At 40.8% G+C, this 19,099-nt stretch overlaps 2 protein-coding genes across 3 annotated transcripts in view; one reads left to right on the top strand and one right to left on the bottom strand.

Annotated features, from left to right (window-relative positions):
* Positions 1-4,322: 4,322 nt before the first annotated feature.
* clrn3 (clarin 3) lies at positions 4,323-6,461 on the bottom strand. The gene is made up of 3 exons (XM_023406546.2): positions 5,858-6,461; positions 5,278-5,463; positions 4,323-5,109 (listed from the first exon to the last, which is right to left on the bottom strand). The coding sequence occupies exons 1-3, from the start codon at positions 6,087-6,089 to the stop codon at positions 4,832-4,834; spliced, it is 696 nt and encodes a 231-aa protein (XP_023262314.1). The 5' UTR covers positions 6,090-6,461; the 3' UTR covers positions 4,323-4,831.
* A 1,099-nt stretch (positions 6,462-7,560) lies between these two features.
* ptprea (protein tyrosine phosphatase receptor type Ea) overlaps positions 7,561-19,099 on the top strand; it is a 54,422-nt gene continuing 42,883 nt past the window's right edge. The window contains exon 1 of one of the 2 annotated variants that reach the window (XM_087174077.1): positions 7,561-7,679. The gene's annotated coding sequence lies outside the window, so the exon portion shown is untranslated. The remainder of the gene's footprint in view (positions 7,680-19,099) is intronic. The other variant, XM_023406527.2, reaches the window with a different exon arrangement.

Here is a 19,099-nt window from a genome sequence, read left to right as displayed (position 1 = left end):
TAATTAACATAAAGAAAAATCTATTAAATTCTCTAGCTTTTTTTTTTTTTTTTTTTTTAACTTCCCTCTAAGATTTATTGTTGTTGATGTTAACTGTCTTCTTTGTTTCCAGGTCAAATGGCGCCAATTCAGTTCAACCATGTGCTGTGTCAGTAGGTTAACTGTGTGTCCCTACGTGTTGCACCCACTGATATCTATCACAGCTGCCAATCAGGGCAACATTAATCAACAACAGTGTCAAGCGGCATGGGGCAGAGAAAGTGCTCAGCCCTCCTTCCATCCATCACTCTGGCTGTAAACCGTCATCCGACATCTGACGTCCTTTTTTTTTTTTTTTTTTTTTTACAACACAGACAGATTGGTCAGAAAAATTCTGCACAGATTGATTAATTCAGTTTTTCTCATTCGTGCTTGTAAGACGAGGTTGAATACCCTCCATATCTTTTTCTCTGTTTCTCTGTCCCAACCAGGTAAAGTGGAGAATTGGCTTCAGGTGATTTGGAGAAGATCTTATCTTCTGTTAACAGAGGAATGACACCATAATGGAGCAGCAGGGGTGCAATTACCTTTTAGCCCTCCTCCTCCTCCTCCTCCTCCTTCTCTCCTTCCCTCCACCTTCACCTCAGCCTTCACTGACAAATTAAGATTAATGACAGAGATAAATAAGGAACCTGCCCACCTTCCAATATCACATGGTGGGATTGAGTGTGAGAGCAAAGAGAAGAGGTGGAGCTCTTGTTAGTCTCTTGTAATATTAGTTCTGTTCTCCCCAACCTTTTATTAAAGTGAAATTTGAATTTCAAATCTAAATTCTAAGTCAAATATAGGGCAGCCCTCTCCGCCTTGGCAAATGAATAAAATAGTATACATATAGAGAAGCGAATGTAATATTTAAAGACGTAATGAACCATCAACAATAGATGTAAGTTTGTACTTTTTTCCTGTGTTTAAGTTTGAAAAATTATTTGTGAATGGTGTGAAATCCCACTAAAAAGCCGCTAAAGACCACAGACAGTTTAGAGTAGGTCTAAAATATATACAACCATTAACGATAGTAGACAATAGGCAGTATAAGAAAGTTTGATGAGAGTGACATGTAAAATCTGTAATATTCTGCTATCAGCACAGCTGCTGTGAACGTGAGGCGTCAAGGCAGATCAGTGGCAGTGCCATAAATTACATCATTACATCATTCAAAGATACAACACGGACACACACGTCATGAGACTCACACCTATTTTACAGCAGCTGCGGGGTAGAAGGTCGTTCAGCCAGATAATGATAAGGACAAAAAACTAAAAGACTCTGGGACGTAAATGGAGTTTTCAGGTTGAGAGACTTTTTGGTGTATTTTATTTTTCATATTTTTTACTAGTAATAATGCATCCATGAATTCGTAAGTCAAAAAAAACTTTTTAGGTGTTTGGTGTTTGTGAAAGTGTTAAAACAAGTCTTGTAGACCCCCTCCCCAACACCTACATATATGCACCCACCCATACCTCTCAGTTGTCAATGTGAAAAGAGCTCCTGAAGGTGGAAGGAGACTAGACCCCCCCCCCAAACCCGCCATGCCCGACCAGAGTGGACTCTACACGGCTGAATGTGTGCACCCCCTGCCCTGCAGCTGGAGGTGTCTGTTTCACAGGCCTCTGTAATGCGGGACCTGGGAGGATAAGGTTTCACAGGTACAAAAGTTTCCGCTTTAATCCTATCACACAGAGTGAGTGGTCAGGGCTCAAGGCCTCTGCATAATCCTGAGTTTATTCAGTCTGCTGAGCCAAGAGACAGGGAGTATGTAGAGAGGAAGAGATTACTGCCCATCTCTGATTTGATTCAATCAATGTTTGCACAGCAAACGGCGAGGAGGGGGGTCTCGCAATAGCAATTCAGCTTTTCCACACCTCAGCGCACACGGGAGAAGATGAGTAAAAGATACAGTTAAATGTCTCCTCTGGCAGCTGTTAAACAGGTTGATGTTCAGAATCAAGGGATACTACAGCCATTTAAAATGCCTTTATTCCCTGCGGGTATTTCTCATCATGGCAAAAGTAAAAAAATACATAGTGTGTTTATGTGACAGCTGACTGGAAGTAATAATTTTAGAAATCAAATCAAGGTAAGTTTTAATATTTTGTCTTTTAGTGAGTGGCTGCAGTCTCACAGGTAAAGGGTGAAAAATTGAAATAAGAGGGTATGTAATGGCTGATAGATCAATGCTGTTTTGTAAAGAGCTTATCAATGTCACAGCAGGTTTGTGCTGAAACAGGCTTTGACGCGGCCTCCTCTGGAGAATACAACCTGCCCCGGCTTCACACTGGGTCCTGGTCACCGCTGCAGGGTTACACTACGCTGCATCATCCTGCATCCTGAATGTTATGGCAAGAGTGTGGTGGAAGGTAAGACAATTAATGTTGAAATTAAAATTCAGTGCCTTTAGACTATTGGACTAATAAATAAGACTTTATTCTGACTGTCTTCACATGAAACTTTTATACTTCAGAAGGCATGGTGTATTTTCTACTCCACTAACAGAATTTCTGTCGGGCCTAAGATGCTTTTGAGTCATTGTATAAAGCATGCATTCTGAGAAATTTAATACATATTCACGCTGACGACCACAAAGCAGATTGCTGCATCCCTCCGCAGGTCCCTTGAAGTGCAGAACTTGAAGAAAGAGTGGTTCTTTTGAAGGCAAGTAGAAGGCGTTGCGGGGCTGAGAGGTGCTGGAAAGGGCATGTCCAAACAGACTTTAGGCCCTGAGTGATGGGACACGGGAAACAGTAACAGGACACCTCGCCCCTGCTCTCATGTCAACACAGTCATGTGAATCACAACTGTGAGAGCATCTGAAGATCAGGGAGACAATAGACATCGACTCTCAGTAAGATCTTTCTCAGTTTCTACAGAATCACCAGCTTTGTTTGGATCACTGTATTTGTCAGTATTACCTTCTTTTTTCTTTTTTTTTTACTCGAAATCCTTTCAAATGGAATAAACAGATCTGTAATAAATCTTTATCTCTCATCAAGGCTTTTCCAAGTTGATCCCACATGGAAGTGGATACAGTTAAGATGCAATGCATCACTGAAGTTTAAAGGGCTCAGCTTAAGCACTGCTTCTGTCATGAGCCATGAAATGATGAAGGTGAAGTAATCCATGCAGCCTCTGTCAGTGATTCAGGAGGAACAGTTGCCAAGTGGGACAGTACGTGGAAAGATTGTAGAGTAGATCAACTCATTTGAAAAAAAACCAACAAAAAATAGATTTCATCATTTGATTAAAAAAAATATCCACATATTGAACAATACCTGTTAAGATTGAGAGCGCATGAAAAGTAGTTAACAGTAAGCAAGCAGAAAGGTTAGCTTAAAAAACTGTTGAATAGACAGCTAAAAGTAAGAAGTTGGAACAATTAGATAAAAGTAGTGCTTTAAATTTGAAATAGCTAAAAGAAATGGGTAAACTGTTGAAATAGTTAACTAATGCTAGTGGTAAAGGCTGAAACCCAGAAGTGTAAATGGTTTAAACACTCAGCTGAAAATTAATGAACAAATTGCTGAAAAAGAGAGCTAAAAGTATGGATGAACACCTGAAAAGCAAAGTCGACCAAACCTAAACACTGTCAGTTCAACTGTATAAAGACTTTTCTGTAACAATCCGCTTTTATATAATTAATGGTGTAAAATAACATGTAATCTGTAATCAACTCATATTTTGAACATGGTGGGTGGTGTTACAGTTACTGTGGGGGAATATCTGACAAAAATGGTTGGGGACCACGTCTATTCTAAAGCTTGAGTTTTCCATTTGAGGGAACATCTGTGAGAATCCAGATGTGTGTGATATTTGATCCTGTGTCATTGATCCATCCTGGAGATATTAAAAGAAATGACAGCTGTATTTACTTCATAGTTTGTTTTTCTCTGGTCAGAAATATCCAATGACTAAAAAAAAGAAAAACACCAATAATAACAATATAACATAAAATAATTTATAATGACTGAAAAGAAGCAAATCATTTTCTCTTTTGCTCCTGCTTCAGTGTAGTTGTTGACTTGACATTTGTTTTGGGACGTCTCTTTGCATTTACATCCTGTCAGAGATAGAGGGCAGCAGACATCAATGAATTCCCACTGCCACTTTTCTCCACTTCTCTCACCTTTTATTCAAATTTAACCTTTATGGCCTTTACTTTGATTTAAAACTACATATGTTTTGTACTTAAAAAAAAAAAGGAAGTTAAATCGGGAACATTGAAAGACAAAAATACGGATAAAAGTTGGCCGTAAATCCATCATTTAAAATAAAAAGGAGAGCCAACCTCATCTCATTTGTTTATTTACATTTGCTCATTTTACACATAACAAAGAAAAATGTAATTAAATTCATATTTAGCTGTTGATTTGTAAGACGTGGATGTTTTGAAGATTTAAAGGTGCATTTGACTTTCATTCCAATATGAAAAATAAACTTTAAAAAAAAATATATTTTTAAACCAACAAACATTAAAATGTTCAGACACAAAATAAATAGATTTTTCAAAGTAATTTCAAACTATAAAAGATATAAACCTAATTCGATTTATATATCAATAAACTCGGATTAAAAAGCTGAAATGATAAAACTGTTGCTCATACTATGAGGACATTAACACGTGATATTTGGACACTGATAATCTAATCCTACTCTTTGTACATTAAAGAAGCTGTACATCCATATTTTACTGTACTTACCTATAATCTCTGTAATTTCCCATGACAGTGAGTTACAGACCTTAAAGTCTTGATGAGCAATTTATCAATGTCACTGAAAACTGAAGACGCCGTCGCCATTAATACATCATTATCTCCTTTGGTGCGTCCTCGGTAGGCCTCTCCTGTTCTCTCCTGTGTTTGTAAGCTGCATGGTCGTACATGTATATCACGGCAATGGCAGAGAGAGAGAGCACTGTGTAAGGGATGATCAGGTAGTATCCCAGCAGCATCTCTGCGGACTTGTTCTGCAGGTCTACGGGCACAGCTTCAGAGAAGTTCTTCACCAAATCCTCCCCCATGCTGGTCACGTTGATGTTCACTGCAAATATGATGAGGACCACACCTGACAGGCATGCTGCAGGGAGAAAAAAGAAAAAAAAAAAAGGTTAGTACTGTCACAAATTGTACCACAAACTCCATTTAAATGTCTTTATCAGTGATTTCGTGCTTTATTTCTTTCCGACGATTCCACTTCTCCCAGTTTCTCCCGGATGCTTTGTGCCGCAACATATGTGTCACTTACCGCTGACCGAGCTGCAGGCGTAGACTCCAGCAGGACCCATGTAGGTCTCATAAGGGTTACTGACGCTGTTGTAGAGGGAGATAAGGATGCTGCAAACAGAGAACAGCAGACACAGGGCCAACAGGCACACCACCAAAGCGTACAGGACAACCGGGGTGACTCCTGTTTCTGTCAATTTAGGAATCACTACACACACACACACACACACACACACACACACACACACACGTACACACACCACAAGAACATTATTAAATATCTTCAAGGCATTATACAACTATGATTACAGGCTGGTAATTTGAAGATGTTATCCAGTCACGTCTAATATGCAGTACTGGTGTAGGTAGGGTCAAGTCAACCATTTTAACGAAAGACATGGTGCCTGACAGGATGTTTTTTTTTAAATATTCAAAGTAACAGGGACACTGTTTCTGCTGCTGTAGAATTATTTAAATGTCATTTTACAGTGCTGGTGTTTGTTGAAGGCAGGAAATCTCAGAGACGGATATGTACTGTATGTGAGTGAGAAAGTATCTTGTAATCTGGGTGAGCCGGCCCTTCGAGAGCCTCGGACAGTTACCTTCAAATGTATCAATGCTTCCAAACAAGGGGCAAAAGGATCTGTTCAAATTGCCATTGAAGAGCTCCAGAGTGATTATAGCAGTTCCATTGAAGAAGCCACTTCCTCCTCTCGCGCACTCCATGGTCATCCTAGCCCACTGTTTTGACATGCTGTATCCCATCAGCCCCACAGACATGGCAGTGACCAGCGCGCAGGATGTGAAATATAGAGTTTTGGCAGTGGAAGGCATTATCGCTGTATCCCAGAGGCACTGGTTCAATGTAAATCCCAGCGTAGACTTCTCTAAAGCTCTTACGAAGCCTCAGACGCAGATTAGGACCCTCTGATGCTCCAAAGATTCTGTGTATGACTTACCTACCTGGGAGGAGTGAAAGGTGGACTGGTGGTCATAAAATCTGTTGATTATGACTGTGACCTTTGGTTCCAAAAGAACAGGCAGGGCTGGTTGTCATGGTAGGGACCAGATTTCACCAACAGGTTAAACATGAGACCTGAGTCAGCAAAAGAAACTCATACATGTCTGGATGTATAGTGAGGGTTGGTGAAATCTTCTCTGAAAGGCCAGTACTAACAGTGGATACTGAACAAAGCAACTTCAGAACATGTAGAAGACACTTTTAATAACTCCAGTTCCTGTGGTTCAGTCTCTACGCACATGTTTGACAACGTTCTGGATTCAAAGTCCTCTTCTCGAAATTGTGGGGTCATAAAACATAATGCAGATTAATTATTAACAGGTTTCACTAAAAAAAGAAAAGGTTTCGGGAAGAGGAATGATATTATCTGGTCACATGTATCAATGAAGCACTAAAGCCGGGATAGGGGTTGGTATCACTTTACAAAAGACACAATGACACGTTTGGCTCATGATAGGGATGTTGTGTGATGTTTGTTTACGATAAAAAATAAAGCTGATTTACGAGACAAGACAGGAAGAGTGGAACTATTTTTCAGCAGCTAGTGGAGCTTCAGGAGTTCCTGCTGATGGCAGACGAGAAGTGATCTGTTTATGATTTAGCAACATTTTTTCCACTGATCCTGTTTAAACTAAGTTTAGTTAACATTAGAAAAAAGATCATGATTTCAGCAGCAGTGATATCTGTTCTCTCATATCATTTTAATATATTTCCTTATTACATGACATTACAGAGGTAAATTTACAATAAAATACAGAGGTCATACAACTTATTTTCTCATCTGATTAACATTACAACCTTCCTCCTACAGAATATGTTTAAATAAGAATTTAACCTCTATTTGAAATAATAATATAAATATTCAATATTTATTATATTTTATTAAAATTCAAATTAAATACTTAAAATTTCCTAATCTACATATATTGTGAATATTTTTTTATATAGTAACAGTAACAATAGTAAGAGTAATAAATAAGCAGTTTGGGGGATTTCTCTTTTTAAATCACAAAGTCATTCATTCATTCACTCCAGTCAGCTCGAGTTTTTATTTATTTTTTGTCTTAACATGGATTAAATGGAACAATGCTAATAACAAACCATATCTGGAGTGACTGGGACACAGTGGATGCCTCCAGGTTAATTAAATCGTTAAAGACGCACACGTGTTGTAATGAAGCTTGTGGCCAGACAGTGGCTCCCTCTCTTCGCCAACCAGGAAGACGATCCGTGTGTGTGTGTGTGTGTGTGTGTGTGTGTGTGTGCGCGCGTGCGTGCGTGCTCTCTGTTATGTTGGAGTAAACACAAACTCCTCCTTCCCGGTGACAGGCGGCAGCGCTGAAGCATCGCCTCGCCTTTTCCAAGACAATCTACGCTCAGGACTCCACGTCGAGGCCACCGAGGTGAGTGATAAGATTACTTTACCCCACCACAGCGTCTTTTGCCCGCTGACACTCATTTGTCGAGCGGGGAAAATGTCAGGTTTGCTGCCCCCCCCCCCGCCCCCCCCCCCCCGGTCTCACACGGCGCCGCGTTACCTGTCCGTTACGCAGAGCAGCGCACGGGTGTTTGTCTTCACTGAAACGTCCATTTCAGGTGCGCGTTCAGCCCTGATGTGGCAGTGATTGTGATCTCCGCGGTGTTTCATCGTGTGCTCAGATTGTGGGAGCTCTTCGTTTGACAACCTGCCGCGACTTGAGCCAACCTCCGGTGCGTCAATGTGGGTTAATGGAACAAGCGTTTTGGAGTTTGTTTTTTTTTGTCCTCATCTCCCCTTTCGGTTTTTATTTCCCCCTCGTTTGTCTGTTTTGTTGTTTTTCCATTTATCTCAGTACAATCATCGTTCTGTTCTTTTTATATTCGGGAGCTGACTGCTTGTCTGTGTCGGCTGAGCCAGTTTCAACATGTCGGTGAACAGAGGGTATTTTACTTCAGATATCATGGATGGATCTGCTGAGACTGGTTGTACTGTAGGAGGGCTCCTCTCCGGGGGGGGGGTTTGAGTTATGTCTTGAGATTTGACACTTGTTTGAGATTTGTTGATGGCTGCAGAATAAATTTTGCTGTGGAATAATCACTGGATGTAACATTAATCCCCAAGGGGAAGGTCTCTCTGCCTGGGAAAAGGTCAGAGGTCGGGGTCAGGGACAGATCAGCATCCCTGGAGCAGATTTTCTATAGCAGGGGTGCAGGGTAGAGGGACGAGGAGATGAATTGCTGCACCACAGGTCTGACATTTATCTAATCAGACCATGGAAATGAAAAATTAAATGAACCAAGGCACCGCTGAGATTATGCTCCACTGACCATTAACAAAAGAATGGCCTTTGACAACCTATACCCCTGATAAGATTTTAATTTAGACATCATTCTCACAGTTTCACATTGAGAATTAGTCTGCTTCCTCTTCCTTTTCATCACTTGGTCCCTATAGGACCAGTGCTGACATCCTGGTGGTTAAACACTGTGCTGTCACTGTACTTTTGGCCATAACACGGCAACATGGCTGGATGACGAGCTAAGTCCATTACTGTCAGAGAGACGCTACTAAATTACTGCAAATAAATCTTGTAGTCAACCTGACAAGTGACAAGTATTTCAGCCTGAGCCAGGCTGCCTCTATAATGAACAAATGAGGGAAGAAGATTGTTCTTTAACTTGTTTAACTTGTGTCTCCCGCAAATAAGAAATTACTGTTAGCTCATCTTCAACGTCCTCACAGACACTTGACTTGTTTTCAGCTCAACTTGAATTCTCAGAGCAAGTGAGCAAGGGTCAGCTGTTTATTTTTGTTTTTGTTTTTCATGAGCTTGTGACTGACCTCTTAAAAAAACACAGCTTTTATTGGCTGTAATCAACTCCCAGAATTCAACCGACAATCAACTATTGATAACTTTTTTTTTTTAGAAACCAGTTTAAAAAAAAGACTGTATAGTCTTTTTATTCCTGCATTTACCAGCTTTATCTTAACACATCTGTCTTCATTTAACTCATTCTTTATGTATAGCAGCCATACGTTACATCCTATTCTACTGTCTTTACCTTTTCTCTTGTATTTTTCGCATTGACATTTCATTTTGGGCTCCGTTTCAACTCCGCTGTGCGGACCCCAGGAAGAATAGGCAATCGCCTTGGCAGAAGCTAATGAGGATGCAATGAAATAAACAGTCAGTAGCTCGCCAAGACAAATGGCAGGAAGCAATAACATTTGACTGATGTCTGATGAGTGCTTTTGGCAGATTGATTTGGCTTTTATCTCCCTACTATTCATGTCTGTGAATCCAGTTAAATTCTGCTCTTGTTCTTGCTGGGGGGGAGGAGAGGGAACCTGCACGGGTGTAAGTGTAATCCCTGCTGTAAACTGGCTCAAGTCTCAGCTGTGACAATATTAACTATGTAAATCATGTGCAATGAAATATTTCACTGGGAGATGTAAATTATTAAAGAAATAAGGGTGAACAGGTAGGTTGTTTGTGCTAGTGTGCAGATACTCAACAGGTTTATGATTGCAGTAGCTATTTCCAACCTCCACTGAATTGCAATTGAACACGCTGCCAAGATGTTCACGTCCTTTTTTTTTTTTTTTCTCCCCCAGCTCCAGTTAGGACTGTAAAATGGCATATTGGAATGCTTGTGAAGTGCATGTTATTTGAGCGTGGGTGTGCTGTGCTGAAATGAACAGATGTGGTGATTAATGAAATCCACAGCGAGGTGGAGAGGAGCGAGTTGCGCATACCTGGAGCTACACAGCTTGCCGGGTATAAACCTCAAAATTTCCAGCCCTGGAGTTAATCCCCACCGCTCGCCCACCCTCTATCTCTCTGCCACCTCTCGCTAAGTCTTGGAAACACTCTGATTCTAACTTTGAGCTGCCAGGGCGAGACTGCACGCTGCGCCGCACTCTCTCTGAGGCTGCAGACACATTAACTGCACTCTGCTTGAAGGTATGCTTCTTCATTTTTTTTTTTCCTCAAATAGGCGGAGAAAGAACTAATTGGTATAAAGTCATGACAATTAGGGATGAGCCCGGTCTGACCCAGAACTTGTCAGATATTTGCCGGCAGAAACGGCTGTAGCCAGACTCAGAGAAGTGCTCATGAATTAGGCATGGGAATTGTTGTAGTAAGATCTTCCTTTTTTGATACAAACAGCATTTGTATCAGACCTGTTATTTTTCTGCTTGCCTTAGTGGAAGCTTGCTAAAGCACATTAAGCTGCAGTATGTTGCAACCATAGGCTTGTTTGTGCTTGCGGCAAGTGGTACAGAATGCAAACCCTGCATTCTGCCTTTGGATTTTGGCATCATGCTTAAATGATTTAGTGATGATAAAACACACTACAAGTCATGCAGTGAGGAGATAAAAATGTAACCCTCATTTAACTAGGCAATGGAATTTAAAAAAATAAAAACTAGGGGGAGGATGTTGGGGGCAATATACAGCTTACATTATATGTGACAATGTATTTAAAGGTCCAATATTGTATAAATTGAGATTTCCATGTCTGTTTTTAAAAAAATTTTTTTATTATAAAGCAGGTCCAGGTTCTATATTATACTAAGTATCAAAGCGCTCAGTCCACAGAGAAATGCATACAGCCTGTAATCAGAAAGTGAGCCTTAAAATGAGGCGTCAGGATTTCCTTAACTTTGTCACAACCGCTCTCAGCCATGCCCCAAGCCCAGCCCACCCACACCCACCATGCAACCTTGCAGGATTTGGTTTCTCTGAGTGTTTATCTGAAATCTGCTACATTTTTTATTAGATCACTCAGACAGTCGGTCGATCATTCAGTCGGCCAGTCAGAAAAGAGGCTCTGAGCCTCCTCTCTTTTGATTGGATCACCAACCTGTTGTTACTAGAGCTCCAGAGAGAAGCCTGAGAGAGGAGATGTAAAACTACATTGAGATGGTTTTTGGTTCTTGAAACCACAAATACTGTATATCTCATATGGATATCAAAACTTAAAATAAAACAGTGTCAAATATGGGACCATTAAAAAAAGTGTGAGCTGTGATAGTGAATAGAACGTGAGCATGTGAACGTGGGTATTGCTTCCTGCCCACAGGAATTTGGTAAGATCCGGAAAAACCCTATAGCCTCACCAGAGGTGGGACCTCGGTGAGGCTATAGAGAGGGTGCGTCCCCATCAGAGGAGGGCTGTATTAAATATCTGTGTTTAACACCCTGGGCCAGCACGGCTGTTACCGCCCGCCGCTGAGGGCAAGTGAGCCACCGCCACCGCGGCTTTCGATTGAGAAGTGCACAAACTGAAGCCGAGCAGATTTGTGTTTGTTTACTATCAGCTGTGTTTAAGACTCAGCTGGATCACTGCGGCGTTGAAACAGCTGGACAGAGATCAAGGTTCTCCCTTTTCAGATGCGTCAGAGCTCACCCACCATCTGTTCAAAGGAAGCATTGTGAGTTCCTCTGAGATAACTGTGAGGCCGAGCACATGAGACACGAGAGAGAGAGAGAGAGAGAAAGAGGGAGAGTAAATCTTTTGAGGAGAAGTTAAAATTAAATCAATCTGTCGTTTCCAAATAGTGCTACAACCCCTGAAGTCCCACAAGTACCACCTGTCTGTTCTAATAGTTGTTATAGTGACTGAGCTATCAACTGGATCTCCAATGATTAGTTGCTTAGTAGCTGCTTTTCTTTGTCTCACATGATAGTAAGTTGAATATTTGGGGGTTTGAACTGTTGCATGGAGCATTTTTCACTCTCCTCTTGATTAACTGATTACTTAAGAAAATAATTGGAAAAATAATATATAATGAAAACAATGGTTGTTAGCCTGCTGTGGTACATTTCTATCCAGGGGATGACACAGAAAGAAAATGCTTGCGACCCCTGTTAAATGAAGCAGTGTCTGCTTGCGACCCCTCATTATGAACTGCGGCCGTAGCGTGGCCCCAGATCGTGAGCATTTCAGCCAAAGAGTCATTTTATTTTTATTCTTATTTTTTCTGTCTCCGGACGCCTGAAGAGGTAAAATTGTCCAGACAGCTGGAGAATAAGAGAAAAGTCAGAAAAAATAAAACATGATTTTGTGCAACAGACTAGGGCATTCTTAGGAGTTCCCGATCTCCAGTTTGGGAACCATTAGGTTGAGCCCTCCTGGTTTGAATAAGAGAATATAGCCCAGGGAAATACTACATGATGTCATGCCACAATGGCTGCCCAGTAGTAATATGGGTGTATTCCCACCCTGCAGGCAACACATACTTTCTCTATTGTATTTCTGTCAGTTGCTACATGAGCACATTACAAAGTAGACCACAAAGCTCTGAGATGACAAGATTTGGGACATTGAGCTGGTGACCTTGCAGCTGTTTTATGGGCTTCAAAGGGGTGAAAATACATTGTTTAAACCATGTTAGATGAGTATGTTTTTGTCTGCGTTTCATGTTGTAAAAATTAAAAAAAAAAAAATAAGGGTGTTGAGAGATGTGATTGTAACATAAAAACTTTTATTGAATTGAGATTTGATTTATTTATTTAATTAAATTTTTTTTAAAAAGCTGAAATATGGCAACCTAATTAGTGACCTGCTCAGGGAAAAACAGGGTGGAGCCCAGAAGAGCTTAACTCCCTTTGCTATGTGGCCTGATTTTAACTGAAGTGAAAGCAAACATCTCTCAAAACATGTTTCAGTCTACTTTCGTTTTATCTGAATTAGCGACTAGGAAAAACAAATATTAGGTTTTCTATTCAATCCAGTGGCAGGGAACATAATATCGCTTTGACAGGCGGGAAGAAAAAAGATTCTGGTGTTGTTGATTTCTTTGAGGGCTGTATGTTTTGATGTGAGTGTGAGATGCAGTCATTTTATATGCACATTAGACATCACACCCACACATTCCTAGATAGCTTGATATTTATGAAAATGCATAATGTCTCTGGAGATAAAAGAGAATGCAGACACTGTGAAACTGATGATGTATATGTGTTGGAATTACTGATGTTTCCTAACACTCTTAGGCATTTACTAAGTTGGTTAATGTCCCTCTAAAATAAGCCTCTAAACAAGTATTGAACTATTGAAATGTTCCCTCTTGCACACAGACATGTAAAGTGGCTTTTAATTGACTCCAAAAGCAGCAGGCGTGGATGTGTCTCACATGGCGACGGTGCATATAGAAAGAGTGATTATCTCCTCTCGTTTCTGTAGCACCTTAAACTGTGAAGCCTGGCTGCAGATGCATCATTGTCTCCTGCAGTCTTGTGACTTCTCTTATCAGCCTCTGCATTGAATGTCAGATCTTTTTCTTTTTTTTTTTTTTTCTACGTAAAATATCAGCACATGCAATTATTTCTTTTTGTTCACCTTTTATAAAAATGCTCCTGTCTTCACTGGGACATTAATGTCGGATCAAAGTCTGACATCAAATACAGCTGGATTGTAAAAGATGAAGTTTACAGGCTCTTAAGTGTTTGGCCGATGATCGTATAGAGATGGGATGAAAGCTGCGTGTGTGTGTGTGTGTGTGTGTGAGAGAGAGAGAGAGTGAAAGAGGAAATAACGTTTGGCTGTGTCACTACTGAGGTTGTTGACATGGACGAGTACAGTACTTAATGAATAATGGATGCTTACTAAAGCAGCCCATTTCCTATTCATTCTTCCAAGGCTGCTACACAGGGAGTTGTTTGTGATCATCATATCAGTCCTTCAATATATATATATATATATACACACACACATACATTGTGTTTTCAGTAACATGATGCAGTTTGAAAATACTGGGAAACCATCAATAAACATTTTCACACAAGTGCAATAGGGTCATTTAAAAGGAACGCTCATTTTATTTGATTATAACGTCAAATAAATGCAGAGCAGAGCTTTTAACACACCATCTGTTATTTGTAGATTCACTGCGTACAAAAGGAGTCTTATTTTATTCATTCAAACTCTCCGCTCCAGGGTTCCTTTTAACATCAGTATTCCCGAGACTTGTGGTAATTACAAGTGCGCTGATCACATCGCAAAGGCCTGCAGTGACAGTGACAAGCATTAGTTCAGTGTCTGGGTTGTCACTTTTTGTGTTGAGCTGAAAAGGATGTGACGTGACCTGAGAGGGCAGATATTTCATTAAAGGCACCTTTTAACTTCTGACTCTTTGGGGAAGCTTTATAGTGTGGAGGCGCCTCTTCTTTTTTTTTTTTCACTGTGATGAATGCGTCTGAATGAGTGCAGTTAGATGCGGCAGTGAGCCCTCAGTCAGGGGTTAGCTGACATGCCCTGCATGCTAATTGGTATGTATGGCTCAGGCGAGCACCAGAAAGCAGTAATGTATGGGATGATAATCAGAGCTGCACTGGATGATATAAATGACCAAGGTTAAAGGCAGCATGTTGGAACCTTGAACATGCTTCATGTTATTGAATCCCTGTCTGTGTTTAAGGATGTAATTTCGGCCGTTGTTATGCGATGGTATCATACAACTATTTGTGTGATTTAAAAGGAGAGAGGATGTGGTTTGGATAAAATGAAATGCAAACACTAATAGAGACACAGGAATAATGGTGATGCAAGGCTTGTCAGCTTTTACATATGATACTTGGCTTTCTCAGATTTCTGTCTGGCTGCTGGTTTGGAAAGAACTACTGGTGGTAAAAGCCAATAGAAATAAATGCAGGTTTAAGTATAGCCCAACAGATACACAGACAGGTTTTAAGTATGAAGGGCTCTTGTAATGTGTGTGATACTGATATTGATTTTTGAGGGGAAATCTGATAACATTATATTGGCTGATATTGGTTTTTACTAGCCATGCCTGCCACATGGCTCTAGCAATGGCAGTGTCAGTCTCTTGTTTGGTCCACCACCGAGACTGAAATACAACAACAACTATCAGATGAAATTTTGGACAAACGTTCATGGTCCACATGAACCCTCTTTTCATCTAGTGGCACCATGAGGTTGACTTTGCTTTTACTCTAACGCTGTCATTAGGTCAAAATTTAATGTTCAGATACCTGCAAAAACTAAATGCGCTCCCATAGCCTCAGCTGTAGCCACCATGTGTTTTATGCTATATAGCAAATGGTATCATGCTAGCATGTTAAACTAATATGGGGGCCATTGTCAATATTATACCTGCTAAAGGCTTTACTTAGCACATTTTCCATCAGCAAATGAATCACCAATTGGAGAAGGCGTCAATAATAATTTTGAGCTTGAGAATACGATAAGCCTGGTATATAAGGAAATGCATGACTTTGTCACAGTAACCTTCAGCTGTGGAGATCTAATCTAATCTATAAGTGCTGTGAAACATTTCCGCTGTGCAGCAGCGTGTCGCAGCTCATACTTCCATATATCTACTTCATGCTTGTTTTCATGCTTATCAACAAAATTATGCTGTACTGCACTGTATGTTGCTAATCATCGTAGCATTTGGTCATACAATATGTTTTCCCACTGGGAAAGCTCACTGTTGACAATAACACTTGTCTAAACACTGCCAAAGCCCCTTTTTTTGTGCTCAGCCAGAGACAATGCCAGATCCACACCATTCACTTACAATGATGGGACATGTGTTTATCATAATTAGAGTCTGCTTTGATGCCAGTACAGATTCAGCCATGAAGAGCTCTTTGGTGTTTTATACAGAAGTGAGAACTAGTAATTGGATAACAATGCCATATATGTAGAGATCATTATTGACAGTTTTTTATAAAAAAAAAAACATGTTTATTGAATATTATAAAAACATTTCCTTCCAATTTTTGCTTCACAGTTTGTTTTTTACCTTTTTTAAGGTTTTTGTGCTCTACTGGCAGGGAAAATTTGTTTACATTGTATATTATCAATTAAAGGTCCCATATTTTACACTTCTCCGGCTCTGAGCATCTCTTCTGATTGGCTGACTGTTTTCTTAGTGATTGAACAATAATATAGCAGATTTTAGATAAACACTTGGGGAAACCAAATCCTGCAAGGTTGGATGGTGGGTCCAGGTGGCCGGGTTTGGGGCATGGCTGAGAGCGGTGACTGCTTTGTTGTGACATCACAAAGTTACAGTAGTCCTGACGGCTTGTTTTAAGCAAAGTTTCTGTATACAGGCTGTGTGCATTTCTCTGTGGAGTGAGCGCGATACTTTCACAGTATTATTATAGAATATATATATATATATATATATATAGAAGCTTTATAAACAGAAAGACCTTTAATCTTTTGATTGATAAATTCTCAATAAATTGCTTTGTCTGTAATGTTATTAATGTCCGACCAACAATCTTTATTTTCTTTCATTCGACTAATCTGTTAATTGAGTAATCATTCAGCTTGACTTTAAAGTTTTAGGATCTATTGATGTGAGATTGTTGAGGCCATAGTGTATCATAAAAAAGCTCATAGGCTTTGGTATAAATACTAAACAACACACTATAAACACACTATTTGTTTTATTCTGAAGAAAATCCTTTGACTTGGTGCAACAAATGGAGAGAAAACAAAGGCATCACTCTCAAAGGAGGATCACACTATTAAAAATAAGTCATAACCAAGTCCAAAATGTAGCTGTGATTTACTCCGGAGCTGTTAATGACCTCTTTCATTAATGCACCACAAGTCTTGAGGATATAGTGCTAGTTGTAATAAACAAGCAACATGTGTTAACAGCCTAATTTGTCCTATATCCGCCCACTCGTCCTCGGGGCCTCCCTGTTTCAGAGCACCTCGTACAGTGAGACAGATGTGTGATGGATAACAAGGAGCAGGGATCACAGGCAGCTATCGCAAAATACCCTGAGTGTTTTTCTCTGCTGCTCCTAGAGAGCCAAGACATGGAGGCAAATGAGGCTAGAGATCAGGGTAATCATAATAATGATGTGTCCCATGGCCATGAATATCACAGAGTTTCTCTTGTAGGCCCAGCCCAGTGCAGTGGGTGGCTCTTCACACAAAAACGTCTATTTTACGGCTGGTGAACTATGAATTGTTCAAAACCCTCTTCCTCCGCTCTTTCACTCTCCCTGCATCTGGAGCTTTAACAGAAAACAAATATACATTATGGGATATGTATTTTTAATGCTGGGAGTCTGTGTTCCCTGTGGGGCTTCTCCGTGTGGTGTGTCTTTTGCACAATGACTAATTTGTTATCCTGCTGGAAATTACACTGGCGCTTTAGAAAACAGCCACACTGGATGGCCTCATTTGTGTATCCGTGTTGTTCTTATTTAGAAATCTCACCACTTCCTGCTCTGCTGATGCATCTTTGTGGTTTATAGAATACTGTCAAACAAGTGAAATGCATTGTATGTACCATCACTTTGTTATAGTACACTGCTGTATCAGCTGATTTGCCTTGGTGCACAGAATGTGGCTTCCCAAAAAAATACATATGGAATTTGTCTGCGATTAGTTCCACATTTCCTTGTTTACCTTTTGCAAGTGTAATCTCTCGGGGCTGCACATATTCTGGCCTTTTTTATCAAAGCCATTTGGGCAGCAGAGTATGACACATGGCTGACATGACATGAAAAAAAAACGGCCTCTGTTTGCTGCAGAGAGGGGCTCAACAAGGAGACAGGAAAGGATTTGATCATCAGATCGGTTTTCCCTGGAGGGGGAAAACGCCTTGCTCTCTGAACACACTAAGACACTCCCTCATTTGCAGTCTTTTATGACCGCTCGGGATGAACTAGTTTAAGACGAGGAGGCAGGCAGTAGATGGCATGGCTGCTGGCTCTGTTAAGAGGCACAGCTTGGTGGGATTTTGACGCCAAACAGAGACCTGCTTTGTGTTGCTGTGTTGTATTTGATTTGAAGCAAATGTTCAGTCTTTTGTGCACTAGGCAGCATTTTTAAAATAAATCCGACACGTGGACACAGCGCTCTGAGCCATTAGTGATGCCTGTCCAAGTAGGCTGAAGTACAACAGGAAATAAATACAAGGCTCTGTACTGGTACCAGTTCATTACTGTAGTCTCACATCCAGCAGCTGGGCCACAGCAGGGGACTAGTTAGCCGCTTAGTTAGCCAGAAAGATGCCTCTAGTCTCATGGCAAAAACTCATTAGTGTAAACTAGTTGGAGTCCATTTTCATCATGTTCAGCTGGAGCTGCTCACTGCTCGTCCTGTGTGGCTGCAGCAGGGAGCGGTGGGTCCTTCAGCGCTGTGCACTTTTGTCCCATAAACAGCCAGAGCTCCCGCCGCTCTGCTTGATTGTTTTCATTAGTTTGCCGGCGGTAGCTTGATACCACTAGCTGCCACCGTGGCTGTCATTTTCCATGAGCTCCAAAAATATGGGAGAGGTGAAGCAGAGGGTTGTTTTTATAGCTATACCCCACCCATGTTGTTACTATCATATCAGTGTGAAGTATGACATAAAATCCTACATGGTCCAGGCTACGCATTTCACCCTGCATTCCTGTGCCTGTAAATGGTTATTGTAGAAATACATAGGAGGGGGGCGGGGGTTGGGTGTAAGCTGTGGAGGGGAAATGAAGAGAACGAGGGAAGAGGGAGTGAAAAAGGGGGGGTGGGTGTATATTTCAGTTCAGACTACAACCACAAGCACAACTGGGAGACTTTAAACACAGGGAGCTTTGGTTGCTGGTGCCAAAATACATCCCCCCAATGATGAAGAGGAATTTTTAAAACATCTTTTATTTGCATGTGTCCAATTAGGTTTCCTTCAGATCCTGCTGGGGCGATGGTGGAAAGGGGGTGCCTGCTTCTGGGATCTCTTCTCTTAAAGCACACAGCGTTTTTCTCAGACATGATGACGGGTGATGGGTGTGCCAGAATGATGACATTTGGGTTCTGAACTAATTTGGTTGGGTTTAATTTTTTTTTTTTTTGGGGGGGGGGG

This window comes from Seriola lalandi, unplaced genomic scaffold, assembly GCF_002814215.2.
Source record: "Seriola lalandi dorsalis isolate HSWRI2012SDOR001 ecotype SW California unplaced genomic scaffold, Sedor1 jcf7180002054311, whole genome shotgun sequence".
In the NCBI taxonomy this organism is placed as follows: Eukaryota; Metazoa; Chordata; class Actinopteri; order Carangiformes; family Carangidae; genus Seriola; species Seriola lalandi.
The sequence above is the reverse complement of the archived record's forward strand: the minus strand, read 5'-3'. Positions and strand labels throughout refer to the sequence as shown.

What these genes read in the sequence shown, in the direction of transcription:
- clrn3 (XM_023406546.2), bottom strand. Translation starts at nt 6,089, where the DNA reads ATGCCTTCCACTGCCAAAACTCTATATTTCACATCCTGCGCGCTGGTC. An exon ending in AAGCATTGATACATTTGAAG is followed by an intron (nt 5,464 to 5,857) that starts GTAACTGTCCGA and finishes GTGTGTGTGTAG; the next exon opens with TGATTCCTAAATTGACAGAA. An exon ending in CGCCTGCAGCTCGGTCAGCG is followed by an intron (nt 5,110 to 5,277) that starts GTAAGTGACACA and finishes TTCTCCCTGCAG; the next exon opens with CATGCCTGTCAGGTGTGGTC.